At 36.7% G+C, this 16,471-nt stretch overlaps 1 protein-coding gene across 5 annotated transcripts in view; it reads left to right on the forward strand.

Moving 5' to 3' along the window:
* Nucleotides 1-15,554, forward strand: part of col16a1 (collagen, type XVI, alpha 1) — a 75,359-nt gene extending 59,805 nt beyond the window's left edge. For 4 of the 5 annotated variants that reach the window (XM_057354275.1, XM_057354278.1, XM_057354277.1 and 1 more), the window contains 25 exons: nt 72-149; nt 2,121-2,165; nt 2,800-2,844; nt 4,748-4,801; nt 4,905-4,958; nt 5,677-5,730; nt 5,834-5,878; nt 6,232-6,285; nt 6,606-6,641; nt 8,293-8,355; nt 8,625-8,696; nt 8,968-9,021; nt 9,194-9,238; nt 9,396-9,440; nt 9,571-9,624; nt 9,790-9,843; nt 9,949-9,999; nt 10,098-10,187; nt 10,308-10,343; nt 10,583-10,627; nt 12,659-12,850; nt 12,986-13,049; nt 13,151-13,327; nt 13,426-13,503; nt 13,605-15,554. In XM_057354275.1, coding sequence (XP_057210258.1) covers nt 72-149; nt 2,121-2,165; nt 2,800-2,844; nt 4,748-4,801; nt 4,905-4,958; nt 5,677-5,730; nt 5,834-5,878; nt 6,232-6,285; nt 6,606-6,641; nt 8,293-8,355; nt 8,625-8,696; nt 8,968-9,021; nt 9,194-9,238; nt 9,396-9,440; nt 9,571-9,624; nt 9,790-9,843; nt 9,949-9,999; nt 10,098-10,187; nt 10,308-10,343; nt 10,583-10,627; nt 12,659-12,850; nt 12,986-13,049; nt 13,151-13,327; nt 13,426-13,503; nt 13,605-13,801 — 1,782 coding nt within the window. In that variant the 3' untranslated portion in view covers nt 13,802-15,554. Of the gene's footprint in view, nt 1-71; nt 150-2,120; nt 2,166-2,799; nt 2,845-4,747; nt 4,802-4,904; nt 4,959-5,676; nt 5,731-5,833; nt 5,879-6,231; nt 6,286-6,605; nt 6,642-8,292; nt 8,356-8,624; nt 8,697-8,967; nt 9,022-9,193; nt 9,239-9,395; nt 9,441-9,570; nt 9,625-9,789; nt 9,853-9,945; nt 10,000-10,097; nt 10,188-10,307; nt 10,344-10,582; nt 10,628-12,658; nt 12,851-12,985; nt 13,050-13,150; nt 13,328-13,425; nt 13,504-13,604 lie in introns of those variants that run through there. The other variant, XR_008964504.1, reaches the window with a different exon arrangement.
* The last annotated feature ends 917 nt before the right edge of the window (nt 15,555-16,471 follow it).

The raw sequence follows: 16,471 nt of genomic DNA on the forward strand, positions 1-16,471 counted from the left end.
TATTTGCACATCTTTTCAAATTGTGCAAGATTTGCGTGATTTTAATACATCACATTTCTCATTCTGTTTAGACGACTAACAGTGGTCAGTGCATTGGCGCACCAGGGATGCCCGGTATCTCAGGAACACCAGGGATCAAAGGGGAGCCGGTAAGAGAGATCTTTCACTGAAGAGAAATCTGTAGTATCTTTTTATTTTGTATAGTTAATAAAGAAGCAACAGTGACTGCTGCCTTGTCTTCTGCCCGTATAAGGCAGTATTATATCTGATAGCATGAAACTTCATAAGATTTAAAACCGATTTAAAATATTTTACATAGGCAGCAACTCTGCACACCACACCTGGGGCCGAATTCACAAAACATTCTTAAGAAGAAAATTCTTCTCAACTGCCACATTTTTCTTTAATTCTAATTTAAGATAAAAGTTAGGACTGTTATGTATTCCTGAAAAATCTTCTTAAGACAGTTCTTAATTGTTTTTCTCAAGATTGATCGAAGGAAAAAAATTAAGAAGAATCCAAATTCTCGAAACAAAAGCTGTTGTAAATATCATCTTAAAATTAAGAAAGCCTCACGGTGGTGTTAAATCTCAAAAGGTAAGATGTTTAATACACGTATTTGGCTTATTTCACACGTATATTGTATTAAGCCAGAATCGTATTTTTGACGTTTATTTGCCAATGAGGAATTTTTATATTGATATAATAATGATAAGGTCTAGCTTCCTTACTTTAGCTTTCTTTATTAAAAACGTTGTGCTTTTTACATTTATTCTGGGACAAAGCGGGGTCACAAATATTATGGCGTAGTAACACACATAAAGTATTATAATAAATTTAATTTCGTAACGCTTACATCGCTAACATGTGATTGTAAATACCGTTTAACACATGCTAATAAATACATAAGAATGTGAGGCGCATGTTACACAAATAAAGTTTTTTGTATAGATGAATATAAACCAAACGAGCAGGCCATCATTAACAAAGCAAAGTCATTTATCTTACGAAAAAAAAATATTCTTAATATTAATATTGTTATTTATATTATATAATTTATCTTAAGAACTGTTTCATGAATTCGTTCCCTGCAATATATATATATATATTTATACCATGGTTTTGGTTATACCAAAACCCTTTAACGCACAGGTAGCTCCAGTAAGTTTGATTACATTTGAAATTTAACTGACAAAATCACTCTAATTTTCACTTGTTTGATCTAAAATTTCACTGTAAACATCAATAAAAGATTTAACTTGGCAAATGACCATGGTATAAGCGGGATAATCCACAGCTATCCGTGCGTTAAAGGATTTTAATGCACCTCCGCTTCGCGTCGGGTGGTTCTTGTCCTCCACGTCGTGCATTAAAACCCTTTAACGCACTGCTAGCTGTGGATTATCCCTTACACACACACACACATATATATATATATATATATTTAGCACACACACACAAATATTGGGTAAAATTGTCAACTTTCAATCAGTTGCCGCCATCTTGCGTTCATTTTTCCACAAAGCTTGCTGCAGTGCATTCTGGGGTTGAATTGACTGCAAAGATAACATGTGAGAAAACACATACCGTTCCAATTCTACCATTTGAAACAACCTTTGTATCAGTAGCACAATGCATTTACAATGCTGTCTATGTAGACAGCTCACAAGGTGTCAGAAAAGAGCAAAAATATTCTTGTGCATGATATCATGTATATACTGTATGACAGATCTATTGTTTTATCTTATTCAACCATCTCTCGATAGATCTTGTATTTGGCTGAGCATTTTCCTGGTAGCTAGCTGATGTATTATATTTCTTCTAATACATAGAAATAAGTCAAAGTGCTTATGAGGAAACAATTCATCCCACAAGACCCCCGAGGAGTACCAAATTACTCCTTTGATTAAACTGTTTGTTTGTAATTGTGATTGCATGGGCCTTTTGTTTCATACCTTTACAAACACAAATTCAGCTTTTGCAAATGAGATGCAAGTCAGAATGCAAATGCATCTGCTACTCTCACAATGTAAACGGATGTAAAAAAAAAGTGTTCCCATGAATCTACATACCACATTTTTTGTTTAGTAAAACACTCTTTTTGTCTATTTTTGCTGTAGGGCCCCAGAGGTGAGCGAGGTCCTCCTGGTCTTCTTGGAAACCCGGTAATTTTGTGCTTTGGCTGTTATGTTTTCAGATTTTTTCCTAAGAGGCAATTACTGGCAGGATTCCCACTTTTGCCCTCTCTTAGAATCTGTGTCTTTATCTGAGGGACCTCAGATGGCTTTCAAAGCACAGTTGACATCATATAGATACAAAGCAATGCTGAGCCCTTGTTTTCGAAGTGGAGCATATGGTGGACTGTTCTGCATGACTTGATTTAGTCATTAGCATTTAGTCCCAGAATGCGATGTTTGTTTGTGTGATCTGGTTTGTTTTAGGTTCAGTGTTTTTAATTAGGAAAGACCGAGAAGGGGAAAAAAAACAGCTCAGTACTCTTTGCTGTGAAGTTAGAGAGCCCCCTACAGGTGGGGCTCAGAACTGAAGAACGTAGTCTATAAAACTGCCGGACTATAAGCCCCACCTAAAAACCTTACTGACCAATCCTAGTTTAGCAGATTAGCTACCGCTTTAACAGATAAGCTTCCATTTTTCTTTAAAGGGATTATACAAAGTTCTTTCTTTTAGTTTATAGGGTTTTATTGCACCTTATTTGCTGTTAAAATGTGTTATCCATTATAAAGGCACATGCATTTAAATGTATTTAATTGTTGTCATTTTATCACCTCTTCTCCAAAGGGCAATATTGGGTTCCCCGGGCCTCCAGGACCTTCTGGCTTGCCTGTAAGTCCCAACGCACCAACTCATGATCACCTCAAACAAACACACAAGGAAGATGTTTAATTACCCCAGGACATCACCCCATTTTCTCTCGTGCTCTGTAATGAATGCAGTGTCAGAGGAATAAAACTATACTGTTATGGCGCTTGTTCAATTACCTCTCCATAGCGACATGAGAGAGGCCATTGCGTATGCCAGGCTGACAGGTTATTTTCCACCAACGTGTACGGCGCGAATTGAGATTGAGCCAGAATGGATTTTATTTTAATGCGGTGCAGGTTTATGCTTTGTGAGCTTTATCTGACTCTTTAATTTGCTTCAATCGAATCGCTTTGAAACAACAAAATCAGCGATGTTGATTTTTTTTCTTTCTTTCACGTTTTTTCTTTTCCTGTTAGCACAGAAAATAATGATTTACAGTGGGCTGATGTTTTCCAAATGGACATTTTCTGTGGAATTGATCTTGTAATAGAATGATATAAAACTGTTGAGCCGACTGTGCAGTCAGCGAGATTCAGAATAATAGGTGGTTACTGCCTAAAAAGCCAACCAATGCAGCGACATTTGCGCCTTGTTCTTGCTAAATTAGTATTTAAAGGGATAGTTCACCCAAAAATAAAAATTCTGTCATCATTATACACCCTCATTTCAAACCTGTATGACTTTTCTTGTGCGGAACACAAAAGAAGATATTTTGAAGAATGTTGATAACCGAACAATGGCGGTACCCATTGACATGCATTGGTTTTGTGTCCGTACAATAGAAGTGAATGGGTACCGCCTTTTTTCGATTACAAACATGCTTTAAAATATCTTCTCTTGTGTTCTGCAGAAGAAGGAAAGTCATACAGGTTTTGAAATGACAAGATGCTAAGAATTGTCATTTTTGGGTGAACTGTCCCTTTAAAGGAGGAGATTTAAAATGCTGGATATCACATCACTTCTTGAAATTGAGGATATAACACATTTACAAAATCTAATTTTAACTTTTCTTTCAACAAATTATGACACTCTTCGAGTAATTTAAGAAGCTAAAGTCCTTATCACATTAAAAAACATCAAGGACAATTACGGCTGTATGACTCATTACATCAATAATGATTATTTTAATGGATTTGCGATGCAAGCATGGAAAACTGTGTAAATGCTTTGTAAATATAATATATGCATGTTTCGTCAAATGAAACTCGGTTTTAAACAGCATGCAACCCTTCTTTTTCTCTCCATCAACCAGAGGCTCCTTGGCCTAAAAAGGTTAAAGACCCCTGCATTACTTCATCGTGATTTATATGTTTTTATTTTTCCCAAGGAAAATGCTTTATGACATTGCAATCCGCTTGCTTTTGACCTTGCCCAATGTCCTCACAAAATGTACAGGCCCTTCAAAGCTGCACATTGTTTTCCCTCACAGCCCATTTAGCTATATGTAGTTAAAAAATGTAAGTGATGCAAGGGTGAATTTGCTGATAGATTATCCAATCTGAGATTCACCTCAGGTGCACCTTTCTCTTTATGCATCCAATAGTTAATAAGCAGATCCGTCCCGCAACAATAAAAGTAAAAATAATAAAGCCAATAGCCCTGGATCATTTGTCTGGTTTCTGGAATACAAATGGGGGATAATTCATCCGCCTTATTTTCTACCGTCACTTAAATGCAAAGCCGGTGGCAGCTGTTTACACTGTTATAAATTACCATTAGAATCACAGAAATATGATCTGAACTGCAAAGTGAGAAGACACATGCATTCTTCAGGTTATGAGGAGACAGTAAACTGTCTTTCGAATTGTCTTGGATGTTTTTATTACAGTATCAGTTTTACTGATGCGTACACCTAAAATGTTAATATATGTAATATTTTGTCTTTTTATCTTTTGATAATGCGGTTTACTTTTTTTACCCATAGGGTCAGCAAGGTCAGAGAGGGACAGATGGGCTTTCAGGACAAAAAGGTGAACAGGTGAGTCGAACTTTTATGTAACTCAGGAATACCCACAAAAACTGGACATGTTATGCAAGTTAAGTTTGCTTGTTTATAAAGTTGTTTTTTTGCTTTCCACTAGGGTCCACCGGGAAACCCTGGCTACCCTGGGACTATGGGACCACCTGGACTTCCTGTACGTGCCATTTGTGTCATATACAGTACAGCCATGGAAAAAATTAAGAGACCATTTTTAAATCAGTTTTTCTGATTTTAAGATTGACTATTTATAGGTTTCTGTTAAGGTAAAATTATCGTTTTAGTTTAATTCTGTGAACTACCAACAATATTTCAACCAAATTTCAAAGAAAAATATTGTTTCCGTGTGCATTTATTTGCAGAAATGAAAACTGGAGAAAGATACTCTGTTTTTTCATACATCAAATACTGCAAAGAACACAAGTTCATATTCACTTATAAGCAATACAACAGTAATATTTGTACGAAAAAATATATATTTTTATGTGATAATCTAATTTTATCACAGTTTCCATGTGTCTTGTCATGCTGTCAGTCTTTCACATTGCTGTTGGATGACTTTATGTCACTCCTGAGGTTTGATTTTGATTTATTGAAATTCGACATGCACTGGACTGGAATGGCCACAATACATCTATTAATTCTGATTAAATCAAAATTTGGAATGGTCTCCTAATTTTTTTCACGGCTGTATATGCGTTAATGTCCACATACAACAGATAAAATTATGAACAGTGGTCAAACGTATTTGGACATGCCACACTTGTTATACATGAAAATGTGGACATTTTTATGTCATACAGTGTTGTGGTGATAAGTGTGTGGGACTGCTAAATGTTTGATTAGATGGTTTAGATGTTTGGCTGTTTCTCCAGGGACTGAAAGGAGAGCGTGGTAGTCCAGGCCATGCAGGACAGAAGGGAGAATCGGTGAGGACATTCTGTTTGAACAGTGGCTGCAATGCTACATTTATCAATATTCACACATAAACTCTTGACTTGTTATTGCTATTGCTATTATGGTTTTATATAGGGCCCGCCAGGAACTCCAGGTTATCAAGGACCAGTCGGACCGGCAGTGAGTAAACCCAGTTTTAATACAGCTATTATTTCAGTTTCACATATATCGACTCTTGCCTAAAATTGAGATATACCCACTACAAACTTGCCTTTATCCTTGTCTGTCCCAAGACAACCTCTTATGTCTGTCTTGGGTGGCTGGTAATCTTGTGCGGTATATATCTTGGTAGTGAGAATTTTTTTCCGTTGCCTTTGTGAGTAATAACTCTTAGATCAGACAAACAAGCTTCAAACGGTGTGTAAAATAATCTTGGAGAACATGGATTTTTGCCTTGTTCCTAGATTCAACATAGTTCTTAAAAACGGTGAGAATTGATGATGTTTAACAACATACGTTTGGTTGACTGCCAGGGTCCTAAAGGGGAAGCTGGAACAGCGGGACCCTTGGGACCAAAGGGAGATCAGGTATAAAAGCACGTCGCTCATATTGCTTAACAAAACACTTCTCCTAAAAAGTCGTTTCCATATCTGTCATATCTCTTGATACTACGTCCTCATGATACCCTTGTTCTTTGATATTACGATATGTAGAGCAAGTTGTTCTGCATGCTTTCTCAAAAGCACAAGCCCGAGATCTGAGAAATGTTCTAAACATATACCTGTGATTCCTGGAAGAGAAATATTTATAACTTTGTGTATCCACTCAAGGAAACTCCCAGGTGGAGCGGCTTCATTGCTTTGCTGTGATGCGCACGGTAAAACAGTTTTTTTCCTTTTTTATGCAGGGATTCCAAGGAGCTCAAGGCTTCCCAGGACAACAGGTGAGAGTTTAGTAACCATTAGCCATCAGGGATCACTCAAAGAGAGTAAAGCATATGTCGGTAAATGATGTACCTGAAAGAGTGAAAGAGGGTGGATGTATATTTTGTGCAACTTATAACATTTTATAGTAACAATATTAATATGATGTGTACCCCTTACTTTAGCCTATATGAGACATTTTTGAGCCAGTCACTGAATACAGTAGCAACAACTCTAAAATACTGACAAATACTACCAGCGATCCCAACGTGATATGATGGCGGCTACAAAAATATGTTTGTAGTGGCTGTGTTTATTGGTGAAAGAGAGAAATTCACTTCTAAAATCTAACAATACTCTGCTGCCCAAGTGAACCACACAGCACAGAAATACAATGAAAAATTGTTTTAAAAGTGAGTGTAAAAAAATATGTTGGTAGCAACATGCTGTAGCAAAGAATATATACATTCACTTACCTGGTTTACTAAATAACACTGCTCAAAAAAAGAGTAAAATTTAGCGTGGTTCCAATCTGTACCAAATTCAATTCATCATAAACTATATAATCATCAAAGTTACAAAGATATGAAAAAGAAGCAGCAGCGTGGAAGTTAAGGCTGTAGCTAAAACCCAAAATGGAGTTTCATTTAAGCATTCCTCAAGTGGCATGGATTTGACTGATGGCGAACTGAAAAAGTGAACGACATATTTACATTTACATTTAGCAGACGCTTTTATCCAAAGCGACTTACAAATGAGGTAAACAATGGAAACAATTGGAACAACATAAGGACAACAAAAAGCATAAGTGCATGGTCTCACAAAGCCTACCACAGTATACAGAGCTAAATTCTATGTTTTTTTTTGCGCTATGCGCTAATTTAGGGAGTCAAATACCATACTAATGGTATTGGACCCCGTCCCTTTTACCGTCTCTAATTTAGGCTAAATTAGAGACGGTAAAAGGGACGGGGTCCAATACCATTAGTCTTAAAGGAACACTTCACCCAAAAATGTCAATTCTGTCATCATTTACTCACCCTCGGGTTGTTCGAAACCTGTATAAGTTTCTTTGTTCTGCTAAACACAAAGGAAGATATTTGGATATTTGGAAGAATGTCAGTAACCAAACAGATCTTACCCCCCATTTACTGCCATAGTAGGGAAAATAAATACACTATGGGAGTCAATGGCGGGTGAGATCTGTTTGGCTACTGACATTTTTCCAAATATCGTCCTTTGTGTTTAGCAGAACAAATAGATTTCTACAGGTTCGGTACAATCTGAAGGTGAGTAAATGATGACAGAATTTTCATTTTTGGGTGAACTATCCCTTTAAAAGTGGGAGGTCCTGTCCCACCCACATACAATGGGTCCAACGCCCATGCATTTTTAAATCAAACCTTATAGCTGTTAACATTTAATAATGCACGATGAACTAACATGAATAACTGTAATAACTAACATTAGGATCAAAAACTGCTGCAAAACTGTATTGCTCATGATTAGTTTATGTTAGTTAATGCATTTTCTAATGTTGACAAATACAAAATTAGTGTAAAGTGTTACCAATACATTTCTGAAGATCCTAAAATAAGGGTTTTTGAATCCACTAATTGTTATTTACTGGAACAAACCAGATGTCTCTTACCATTGCTGTCACGTCTCCAGGGTCCTCCAGGGTTTCCAGGAAAAGCAGGACCTCCGGGTCCTCCGGGACCACAGGCGGAGAAGGTAAGTGACAGTGCTGAACATAAAATGATGAATTAACATTACACCACATAAGTGACATTCATCTCTCATGCTGGAAATAAATTCCTATACCGCATGAGCAGTGGCACGTGATGGATGACTTAGCATTTACATTAATCTGCATTATCTCTGACGGCCACTTTCACAGAGATGCTTTCTGACATAACGTGCTTTGGACGCAAACGGAACGTGTGCAATGTATAGTAGATGCTTCTGTGTCAAGTACGAATCTAATGCTTCTGCTCCCATAGGGAAGTGCTGGACTTCAAGGCCCACAGGGACCTCCAGGTCCCCCAGGATCTCTTGGGTCCCCAGGCATGCCTGTGAGTGCAAGACACATATCGAGGACCTTATAGAATCAGTTGACAAGCACTGTTTTGTTTATATTTACTATTGAAACAAAGAATCTGTGTAAAACATATCAACAGGCTTATCATGTTTTAAAAATAGACAGTAGCAGCAGTTATGTCATACACATCTACATTCTAATTCTTATTTAACAGGGTCTTTAAAGTAAACCCCATGATTTTAAATAATCCCATATGTTTGCTTCGGTAAATAATAGTTTTTTTGTTGCATCCTTTGCACCTAAAGGGACCACATGGAATGGATGGACTTGATGGTAAAGATGGAAAACCAGGTTTAAGGGTCAGTAAAAGATGAATGAACTAGATCATATACAGATGTTCATAATAAATACTGAATCTTGAATAATAATACTGTAGTATTAAAATAATATACTGTAGCTATACATGAAATATACGGTTATTTCTTATTATGTCAATAAACCTGTCTATCCATCTCTTTCATATACATACAGGGTGAACCAGGGCCAGCCGGCCCAGCTGGGCTCAGAGGAATACCGGTATTAAACGTCCCGTATTTTCTTCATTTTTCACTATTTAAAGTTCACCTTTCACCTTTTCATCTTGACTCATCAACAGCTGGAACAAATGCAGAAACAAAAAACAAAGACAGCTTTTCTTTAATTGGACGAAGCTTATACGTGTTTTTCATTCCAGGGTTTCAAGGGGATCAAAGGACACACAGGTCTCCCAGGAATGAAAGTACAAACTTTTTCATACTCTTTGGGGCGGGTCTATCTGTTTAAAAAGTGTTATCATTTTTGCAAAAACACACGATTCCTTACATTATTCGGTCATTATGTTATGTCTTTTGTCTCTCTGTATTTCATAGGGAGACAGGGGACCTCAGGGACCCGCTGGAGCAATAGGAAGGCCTGGTCAAGAGGTAAGCTGTCTTCTTGTAGATAATATATTACTACTGTATGCTTAAAGGTGATATAGATTTCTCTACAGTTGCTTTATAGATTTCAGATCATGAAAAATGTAAATACGTTTCTTCTCCCTTGGACCAGAAGCATGCTCTATGCAAATCCTTCTTTTTACATTTCAGGGTGATTCTGGCACTCCAGGTCCACAAGGACCACCTGGATCTCCAGGACATATGGTCTGTTTTTAGGAACGTTTGTTTCAATCTGTTTCACTTTAGTTTATACATACAGAAATAATCATTAGAAAATCTGATTGCTTACTGCTTTTAATTTATTTATAGGGTGCTGCAGGTCCTCCAGGGCCACCAGGACAAGTTGGGCCTCCCGGCGCGGTGAGAAAAACTTCCAGAATAACAAAATGTGGAAATTATGATTTAACTTTAATAGTTTGTTGTTAAATGTCTTACTCTACCTCTTTTTCTATTACAAGGGCATTAATGGAGACAAGGGTGAGCCAGGAGATAGAGGACAGGCTGGACTTCCAGGTCCCCCAGGGCTGCCAGGTCATCCAGGACTGATGGTCAGTACAGTACACAGTCATCAATTATGTAAATTTCTTGGTAAACTTTATTATTACATATTATATGCTGTATATAAAACTGCAGTTTATAGTGTTTACTCACAATTTGTTTTCCTTTAGGGTGAACCAGGAAGTGATGGGGCAGCGGGTAAAGATGTAAGTATCTTACGTTGGTTCAGCATGCTTCTTTATACAGATTTTTCACTTAAACTAAATCAGTTTTAGTTAATAAAAGCATTATGACAACTCCAGTTTTGGGTATTGCAGTTGAGTTAATGTATTTACATGATGCATTATACAAACATGACAAATGTCTGATTAATATATTATTGATTGTGACCATAAAACTGCTTCACCGCTTGTAGGATTCTTCTCTAATTATCTGTAACTTTCAGGGATCCTCAGGCATGCCAGGAGAGTCTGGTCCACAGGGACCGAAGGTACATTTTCAACCTTTAAAATATCTTTTCTCCATTAAACACTGACATCTTCCCCCCTTCGATACATTTTATTCAGTCATAAGAGTGTTTTTCTGCTCCTTTGCTTAACACATCCTGTTAGTTTTGGCGTTTGCATATGTTTAGTGAAGTTGACAGTTGGCTCCATCCGCTATCACAATAGTGTAGAGTCTCACCTCACTTTACCTCCACAGCCTAAATGAACACTGCTCTCAGCTCACAAAGTGACACCATTATGCTCAGTAATAAAGCCATACAGAGAGGCTCAATCTGTCACGGTGACAGGACAGCGGTGTCAGGCTTTTCAAGTTTGGGGTTTGAAGATGAGAGCACTGCTATTCCCTGGACCTATTGATAGAGGCCCTTAAATGTTGACATGTATACAGTAGTCTCCATCACTGTCAGAAAAAATTGGGGAAACTTAACTTCCCAAGCTACTTGAAGTTTAAAGTTAAATGTTTTTTTTAAGTTGAAAAAAGGAAAGCAAAGTATATACCCAGTGTTTTTTGTTGTTGAAAATTGCACATATGCACAAACGTTTATTTACATTTATTTTAAAAATTGAAGCTTAGAAATTAAAAGCTAGCTGGTTTTTATTTCTTTCTTTTTATTAAATTAGTTTACTTTAATTATTGGATGTAAAGTATATACCCAGCAGTTTGTTTATTTCTTTCATTATTTAATTTTTATTAAATTATTTATTAAAAAAATTGGATGTTAAGTACAGTATATACCCAGCAGTTTGGTTGGTTGTTTGTTTGTTTGTTTGTTTGTTTGTTTGTTTTAATTTTGAAATTGGAAGCAATATTAGAAGCAAAATATATGCCCAAAAGTTTATTTATTTTAAAATTGGAAGAAAATTATATACCCAGCAGTTTGTTAATTTATTGATCTATTTATTTTATTCATTCATTACATTATTTATTTATTCAATTTAAAATCGGACAGAACATATATACCCAGCAGGTCTTTTGTTTATTTGTTTTAATTAATTAATTAATTTATTTAAAAAATGGATGTAAAGTATATACTCAGCAGTTTGTTTGTTTGTTTATTTATTAAATTGTAATATATATATATATATATATATTAATTGGAAGTAAAGTATACACCCAGCAGTTTTATTGTTTATTCTTTGATTCATTCATTTAATTATTTATTTTAGATTTGGAAGTAGAGTATAGATGGTTTCATCTTAACATAAACAAACGTTACTGCGCATGCGCACCTTTGTGACCCCTTCCGGTACACATTCACAAACAAAAGAATGCCTGGAGATTATTTCTCATAACATTCAAAAGAAACCGAGAAGAACCCTTACTTGGTCAAACTTGCCTCTCCAATATTTTGAATTTAGACTCCGATACCAAGCTCAACCGCTAGATGTCAATGTACCATACGGTTTGTTTAAATGCGACTGAACTACAGGACCCATTTAACAAATTGTTTATTTAATAAAATGAACATACAACAAAATTCAACAAATCGTTTATTTAATACAATTAGTATAGAGTAAAATAATAATACAAATGAATATTAACATAAATAAAATAAAATATAAATAGTTATATTATTAGAAACTAGCCAAACACAAATCGGAAGTTAACTGGGGGTCAAGCGCGCGCGTGTCCGACGAAACGGTCTAAATACCCAGCAGTTTGGTTTAGTTATTTATTCATTAATTAGTTATTTTTAAATTGGAAGCAAAGCACACTGTATACCCAGCAGTTTGTTTTTATATAAAAACTGGAAATCACCGTTTAACACAAACCAAAATAAAATTATAGGCCACAGTGGAATGATTAACTTTATTCATGCTTGTCACCTTCATAATGTAGATAAGAGCAGACCTTGAAAATGTAATTTGTGAGCTATATAGTGCTGATCAGGAGTTTATACATAAAACAGATTAAACAGCACTATTATATGAATCATTGAGCAGCCTGTGATCATTGTCCTGGGGTCACCTGCATGGTCATTCACTTTTTTCATTACTCTGTTGCCCTCCTCTAGGGTGATTCAGGGGCAGCAGGGCAAAGAGGACCTCCAGGAGAGCGAGGACGTCCCGGCCCACCAGGAGGAGGCTTTAGCTCCAAATTACCAGAGGGCATCATCGGACCAGCCGGACCCCGCGGTGAGAGGGGAAGCCAAGGTTCACCTGGACAAGCTGGGCTAACTGGACAACCAGGAATCCCAGGAAATGATGTGAGACTTTTAAAGTGATGATGCTTGAACAGCTAAACACCTTGTTTTAAACAATTTGCAACTAGCCGTATTACAACTTTGTTTAGACGGCTGGATCTAATTTTTACTTTTATTTGACATTTCTCTTTTTTTCAGGCTGTTGTAAACTATGATGATTTAAGGGCCTTTATCAGACAGCAGGTCATGAAGATCTTTGATGGTGAGTTAACGCTGGGCCTTTGAAAAACTTACTATTACTGATGTTTGGAATAAATAATATTTGAATACATAAATAAAACATAATAACATTTATTGTTGCAGAGCGCATGGGCTACTACATGTCACGAATGCAGATGCCTATGGAGATGGTTGCGTCTCCTGGACGACCAGGACCCCCAGGAAAAGATGGAAGTCCAGGAGTGGCAGGGTCCCCAGGGATACCAGGCCGCCCTGGACAGATTGGGCGTGAAGGAAGACAGGGACCCTTGGGACCACCGGGTAAGACGAAACGATGTGCTAATGTTTCCTGCAGGAGACCTACTGTATGTTCCGTGTGCTCAGTCTTCCAAACGGATGATTTAATGATTCGTCTCCAGGTGCACCTGGTGTGAAGGGAGAGAAAGGAGACAAGGGTATTGGAGAGATGGGAGATTCTGGTCCACCTGGAGCTCCAGGTTTGACTCAAACATTTTTTAAAGTCATCTCAAAGTCATCTTTTAGCAGCTTGGCCATGTTCTTCCACTATCACATATTGTATTTTTATGTCATTTTCCAGGTGTTCCTGGTCCCCCTGGATACAGTAAAATGGGACCACCGGGTTCCTCTGGTCAGCAGGGCATCCCTGGAATTCCCGGACCTCCAGGGCCCTCTGGAAACAAGGGCAAGGATGGCCGTTGTCACCCGTCAGACTGTATGAGTATGCCTGTGGAGTACAACCCTAAGGGCCCTTCTTCTAAAGGTCCAATGTACTAGAAGAGCTTGTGAAAGGGGTTTAAGAGAAGTTAAATATGGAGGATGAAACCCAACGTTTGACATTGTCACAATTACCTACCTGTACCTGCTTTTGGGAAGATCTATGGAGAACCAAAGGATTTATCTGCATTTCTTTAAACATGAGCAAGCCACTGACGCCAGGCCAAATTGCTGGTTCATCACTAAATGGGACGTTTGTAAGTTATTGTCTGCTGTTGAACCAGTGAAGAACGGCATGCATTCTCTTCCAACATAATTTTAAACAAGAGTGCCTGAACCGCTGAAACCAATCCCATAATGCCACTCATGTATTAGAAACTTGCTTAGTTTTGAAGCAGATTGAAGACTCTGAGATACAGAAGATGCTTTTATCTTTTACTCATACTGTATTGGCTTTGAAAATCAATATTGGTGCCCAAATTTATTCAAGAATCAGTTAAATTGTCAGTCATATTTTTTTTAATGCCTAAACCCCATTTTAGTCTTTATTGGACACAGTCCTTATTTAATATATAAAATAAATGTTAATACAATGGGTTTAATACTATTTAAATTCATCTTAAATTATCATCTTAAAATGATAATTTGATCATTTTAAATTGAACCTCACTTTTTGGAAACAATGTGCATTGATAGATGCACTCTTACAATGAAAGTCTATGCAACGCAGGCGTTGGGGGCAAGTCAGTTTGCTTCTATAAACTGAAATTTTTTTTTTTTGTGGCAATTGACAGCATGCCACAGATGCTGATAAGAGAGATTAGTTTGTATTGAAGCTGGAACAGGTTTGTACGAATATTTTCTGGAGGTTTCGGCAGCTGCATCTTCTGCTTTTTAACTGATTTGGCAAAGACAATGTGACAAATAATCACAACCCGTTCTATTGAATAATCCTTTCATCCCCATATTTGTTGACCTAAATTATAATGGTAAATATTAGTTCCCAAGGGTTTGTGTTGTACATATTCCTATTTATACTTAATGGCTTTTTGTATTTTTTTATTCACGTCAGCATGGCAGCCCTTGTTATTATCACTTAAAATATTTTGGAATATTGTGAATTTTTATAAGCTTCATACCAGTGGTTGTTTTGTAAAGGTAGGTTTTATATACGATTTTGGGTTGAAAAGCTATTTGTGTGAACTATCACGAGATATTTTATATTTTTATAAGAATATTTCAGTGATTCCAGTCTTTCCATGAACTCTGTGATAACATCTCCTCCATCACTCTGGACTCTTAAACTTGAATATACTTGTTTGATATACTGTACATGCAGGTGAACCATCATGTGCGTTTACATTTAAACAAAAAAAAATGCTTTGCTAGTCTAAAAAAACGTTAAAAAAGCCTTAAAAATTAATTTTTCATCTACTCCAAAGTAAAATGGCATATATCAGAAAGCTGCTCACTGATTGGCTGTCATTCAGTTCTCTGCTCCATCAGCCAATGGGATGCTTTCACACTCTGCACTTTATTCTCTCGCTGTCCCTTCTTGCTCTGTGTGTAAGTGTGTATGTCTGACTATAGAAAGAATCTGCATCCATACTGGGAGGTAACTTTCTCGAATTTCTGCCGTTTTCAAGGTCACGAAGTGAACGTTATGTCATATTGGACTTTCAACCTTTTATTCCAAGCTTTCTTTTTCTTCCCATCATCATGCAGCTCACCGTAGTGCTGTTTGTATCAGTAAAGTCATTTGTGTGCAAATCCTTTTTTGAAGAAACTTAAGAGAAGCAATAAAAGATTAGAAAGCACAGTTATGTTGACTCATTTACTCACATCCCTGTCAGTTCCAATATGATCTTACTTAAGGTGTATATAGTTTGTATCCATAGCGAATAGATTTGCATTAGTGCAAGGACAACTCGCCTTACTTGAAACGTTTGGTTTTAGTGGCCCCAAGGGTTTTGAGTACCCAGTTAAGTTTTTAAAACCTCATAAATAGAAAATATAGATGGTGTATAGAGGGCGTACATTTCCAGGCAGAAATGAGATTGCTTGTCTCATACAGAAAAAAAGAGAGAATAACCATAGTGATCAGAATGCCTCATGTTTTTGGTATTTGTCCTTCTAAAAACTCAGCTAGTTGTCAGACTTAAAGGAACAGTTTACCCCAAAAGTCTGTCATCATTTACTCACCCTCGAGTTGTTCCAAATCTGTATGAATTTCTTTGTTCTGATCAACACAGAGAAAGATATTTGGAAGAATGCTTGTAGCCAAACAGTTCTTGGACCCCAATGACTACCACAGTAGAAAAAAATCTTTGTAATTTTTTTTGTAATATTGAACAAAAAGAAGATATTTTGCAGAATGTAGGAAAGCAAACAGTTCTGGGGCACTTTTGACTATCATTGTCATTTTTCCTACTATGGTAGTCAATGGTGGCCAAAAACTGTTTGAATACAAGCATTCTTACAAATATATTTCTCCGTGTTCATCAGAACGAAGACATGTATACAGATTTGGAACAACTCAAGGGTGAGAAAACGATGACAGAATTAAAACATTTTTGGTAAACTGAAATCTCAATGAATAACTTCTGGTGAAATCCTCTAATACGAACTCTAGATCATTAACATTGTTTATCATTTAAATTAGTTTTTATTATATTCTTGTTCCTCTCATATGTTCACGATGAAGAACATTGAGTTTTACAAAAAGTTCCT

Source organism: Triplophysa rosa, linkage group LG16 (assembly GCF_024868665.1).
Source record: "Triplophysa rosa linkage group LG16, Trosa_1v2, whole genome shotgun sequence".
Classification (NCBI taxonomy): Eukaryota; Metazoa; Chordata; class Actinopteri; order Cypriniformes; family Nemacheilidae; genus Triplophysa; species Triplophysa rosa.